At 42.7% G+C, this 4,382-nt stretch overlaps 1 protein-coding gene across 1 annotated transcript in view; it reads left to right on the top strand.

Annotated features, from left to right (window-relative positions):
• SNX6 (sorting nexin 6) overlaps positions 1 to 4,382 on the top strand; it is a 78,920-nt gene that overhangs the window by 70,580 nt on the left and 3,958 nt on the right. Inside the window, exons 10-11 of the mRNA XM_011959461.1 lie at positions 1,907 to 2,066; positions 2,149 to 2,234. Coding sequence (XP_011814851.1) covers positions 1,907 to 2,066; positions 2,149 to 2,234 — 246 coding nt within the window. The remainder of the gene's footprint in view (positions 1 to 1,906; positions 2,067 to 2,148; positions 2,235 to 4,382) is intronic.

Here is a 4,382-nt window from a genome sequence, read left to right as displayed (position 1 = left end):
ACAGAGCACGACTCCATGTCAGGAAAAAAAAAATACGAGATATCACTTTATACCCACAAAGTGGCCTTCATTTAAAAAAGAAAAAAAAAAAAAAAACAGATAAAGCCAGGCACAGTGGCTCACACCTGTAATCCCAGCACTTTGGGAGGCAGAGGCAGGCAGATTACCTGAGGTCTGGAGTTTGAGACCAGCCTGACCACAGAGAAACCCCATCTCTACTGAAGATACAAAATCAGTCAGGCATGGTGGCGCGTGCCTGTAATCCCAGGTACTCTGGAGGCTGAGGCAGGAGAATCGCTTGAACCCAGGAGGCAGAGGTTGCGGTGCGCTGAGATTGCGCCATTGCACTCCAGCCTGGGCAACGACAGCGAAATTCCTTCTCCAAAACCAAAAAACAGATAATAAGTGTTGACAAGGATGTGACTGAGGAAATTGGAACTGTCATATGGTGTTGGTAGGAATGTAAAATGTGCAGCCACTATGGAAAACCATATGGCAGTTTCTCAAAGGTTTGATGTAGAGTTACCATATTACTCAGCAATTTCATTCCTTAATAGTGAGAAATGAAGTCATGTCCATATAAACACTTGTATGTAAATGTTCACAGCAGCATTATTAATTATGTCCAAATAGTGGTAATAAACCAAATGCCTATCAACTGATGAATGAATTAATGTGATATAGCCATATGTGAAATACTATTCAGCAGTAGAAAGGAGTGAAATACTGATTTGTGCTACAACATAGACGAACTTGAAACATGCTAAGTGGCAGAAGCCTGGCACAAAAACTCACATGATTCCATTTTTATGAAATATCCAGAATAGGTGAACCCCTATTTCTACTAAAAATTCAAAAATTAGCCAGGCGTTGTGGCACACGCCTGTAGTCCCAACTACTCAGAAGGCTGCGGCAGGAGAATCGCTTGAACCCAGGAGGCGGAGGTTGTAGTGAGCCAAGTTCACACCACCACACTCCAGCCTAGGCAACAGAGTGAGATTCCATCTCAAAAAAAAAAATAAGTAAATAAGACATGTCCAGAATAGGCAAATCTGTAGAGGCAGCAAATTAGCGGTTGTCTAGGGATATGGGCACACATGGGAAAATGGCAAGTGGCTGTTGATGGGCATGGGGTTTCTTTTTGGGTGATGAAAGTGTTCTAAAATTGATTATGGTGATCCTCAGTTCTGTGAGCTTGCTAAAAACCATTGAATTTCGTATTTTAAATTGTGAGTTATGTGGTACGTGGACTGTGTAATTCAAGCTGTTACTTAAAAAACGGGCTGAGTGCAGTGACTCACGCCTGTAATACACTTTAGCAGGCTGAAATAGGAGGATCGCTTTGAGGCCAGGAGTTTGAGACCTGCTTGGACAACATAGTGAGGCCCCATCTCTACAAAAATATTTAAAAATTAGAATAACTTTGGGAGGCGGAGGCGGGTGGATCACAAGGTCAAGAGATGGAGACCATCCTGGCCAACATGGTGAAACCCCATCTTTACTAAAAATACAAAAATTAGCCAGGCGTGGTGGTGCGCGCCTGTAGTCCCAGCTACTCGGGAAACTGAGGCAGGAGAATTGCCTGAATCCGCAAGGTGGAGGTTGCAGTGAGCTGAGATCGCGCCACTGCACTCCAGCCTGGTGACAGAGCAAGACTCCGTCTCAAAAAAAAAAAAAAAATTTAGAATAACTTCAGAGGTTGCAGTGAGCCAAGATCATGCCATTGCACTCCAGCCTGGGCCACAAGAGCAAAACTCCACCTCAAAAAAAAAACTGGAGTAACTAGCATGTGGTATATTCACTGTGTGTTAGCTCTGATGGTTGTGGTGGTGGTGACAGTGGTGGCTGGGTGTGACTACTGGAAACATGCAATATATATACTATTGTGAAGCATTCTGTTTTATAGGATCTCCTGTATCGAAGGTCTAGGTCACTAGTGGATTATGAAAATGCTAATAAAGCACTGGATAAAGCAAGAGCAAAAAATAAAGATGTTCTGCAGGCCGAAACTTCCCAACAATTATGTTGTCAGAAATTTGAAAAAATCTCTGAGTCTGCAAAACAAGGTACTGTTATGTTAACTTTCAATCACAAGGTATGCTTTATGACTATTATGTAAATTAAATAATCCTAATTTCTTGTTCACAGAACTTATAGATTTTAAGACAAGAAGAGTTGCTGCATTCAGAAAAAATTTAGTGGAACTGGCAGAGTTAGAACTGAAGCATGCAAAGGTAGTGTTGTAATAAAGATGTAATAATTTAAGTTACTTGTAATTTAGAAATGAATCAGTTATGACATTGATAATTCTTTAATCTTAATTCTCATAGGGATACTGTGACAGCTATTCCTGAATTGGAATTTCATTTTCCGAGGTTATTTCACTGCTTCAAAACAGTTGGTCTGGGTTTTTTGTTTTGTTTTGTTTTTTTGAGACAGAGTCTCACACTCTTGCCCAGGCTAGAGTGCAGTGGCACGATCTCAGCTCACTGTAACCTCTGCTTCCCGGGTTCAAGCAATTCTCCTGCCTCAGCCTCTCGAGTAGCTGGGATTACAGGTATGTGCTACCACACCCGGCTACTTTTTGTATTTTTAGTAGAGACACGGTTTCACCATGTTGGCCAGGCTGATCTCAAAATCCCGACCTCAAATGATTCTCCTGCTTCAGCCTCCCAAAGTGCTGGGATTACAGACATGAGCCACTGTACCCGGCTAGTCTGGGGGTTTTTTGTTTTGTTTTGTTTTGAGACAGAGTCTTGCCCTGTTACCTAGACTGGAGTGCAGTGTCATGATCTTGGCTCACTGCAACCTCTGCTTCCCAGGTTGAAGCAGCTCTCCTGCCTCAGCCTCCCGAGTAGCTAGCCACCACACCTGGCTAATTTTTGTATTTTTAGTAGAGACAGGGTTTTCACCATGTTAGCCAGACTGGTCTCGAACTCCTCACATCAGGTGATACCTGCCTTGGCCTCCCATAGTGCTGAGATTACAGGCATCAGCCACCATGCCTGGCCTGATTTTTTAAAATTTATTTAATTATGTTTTAGAGCTGGAATGTTGCTGTGTTGTCCAGGATAGCATCAAACTCCTGAGCTTAGTTAATCCTCCTGCCTCAGCCTCCCGAGCAGCTGGGATTACAGGCGTATGCCACCATGCCTGACCCTCTGGTCTTTTTTACATTAGTTGTTTACTTTGAATTAAGCCTCTTCTTGTAGTTAATATAAAGTTTTGCCCAAACCTTAGAGTAATTTTAAGACTAGAGAATCTTAGAATTGGGAGGGATTTTAAAGATTATTTAATCAAAGTAAGAATAATATCTATATCGTCTCCAATGGTCAGCTCTGAAAGAATCTAATACCTAATATGGAAACGAGTATCATTTTTTGACTAGTTGTTTTTTTAAAAGTCTTTCTTAATAAAAACATTTAAAAATTAGGCCGAGTGCGGTGGCTCACACCTGTAATCCCAACACTTTGGAAGGCCAAGACGGGTGGATCATCTGAGGTTAGGTGTTCAAGACCAGCCTGGCCAGCATGGTGAAACCTCATCTCTACTAAAAATATAAAAATTAGCTGGGCATGGTGGTGGGCGCCTGTAATCCCAGCTACTCAGAAGCTGAGGCAGAATTGCTTAAACCCAGGAGGTGGAGGCTGCAGTGAGCCAAGATTGCACCACTGCACTTCAGCCTGGATGCCAAAAAAAAATTTATTTAACATTTGCAATTTTTGTTTTCTGATTTCTTAGTCTAATAACCCTGTCAAAATGTTTTGATAAGTTTGGCATTATTACTCTTACGGAGCCTGAGCTGGTTTCTAATATTCATTGGTTTTCTTTTTTTTCTTAAAGAGAGGCCGGGCACAGTGGCTTACGCCTGTAATCCCAGCACTTTAGGTCAGGAGTTCGAGACCACTAACCAAGATGGTGAAACCCCGTCTCTACTAAAAATACAAAAATCAGCTGGGCATGGTGGTGCATGACTGTAATCCCAGCTTCTCCGGAGGCTGAGGCGAGATGACCACTTGAACCCGAGAGGTTCACGGAAGTTGCCGTGAGCCGAGATCATGCCACTGCACTCCAGCCTGGGCAGCAGAGTGAGATTCTGTGTCCAAAAATAAAAATAAAAAGTTATGAACTACCAGAAGTTTTGCTATACATGAAGGGTTGGCAAACTACAGCCCATCTTCTTTTGTAAAGTCTGTCTGCCAGGAATGGTGTTCCCATTTTTAAATGGTTGGGATTTTTTTGGTTTTTTTTTTTTTGAGACAGAGTCTCGCTCTGTTGCCCAGGCTGGAGTGCAGTGACGTGATCTCGGCTCACTGAAAGCTCCGCCTCCTGGGTTCACACCATTCTCCTGCTTCAGCCTCCCGAGTAGCTGGGACTACAGG

The sequence above is a fragment of the Colobus angolensis genome, unplaced genomic scaffold, assembly GCF_000951035.1.
Source record: "Colobus angolensis palliatus isolate OR3802 unplaced genomic scaffold, Cang.pa_1.0 Scaffold494, whole genome shotgun sequence".
Classification (NCBI taxonomy): domain Eukaryota; kingdom Metazoa; phylum Chordata; class Mammalia; order Primates; family Cercopithecidae; genus Colobus; species Colobus angolensis.
Note: the sequence above shows the minus strand (reverse complement) of the source record. Positions and strands in the feature narration are given on the sequence as shown.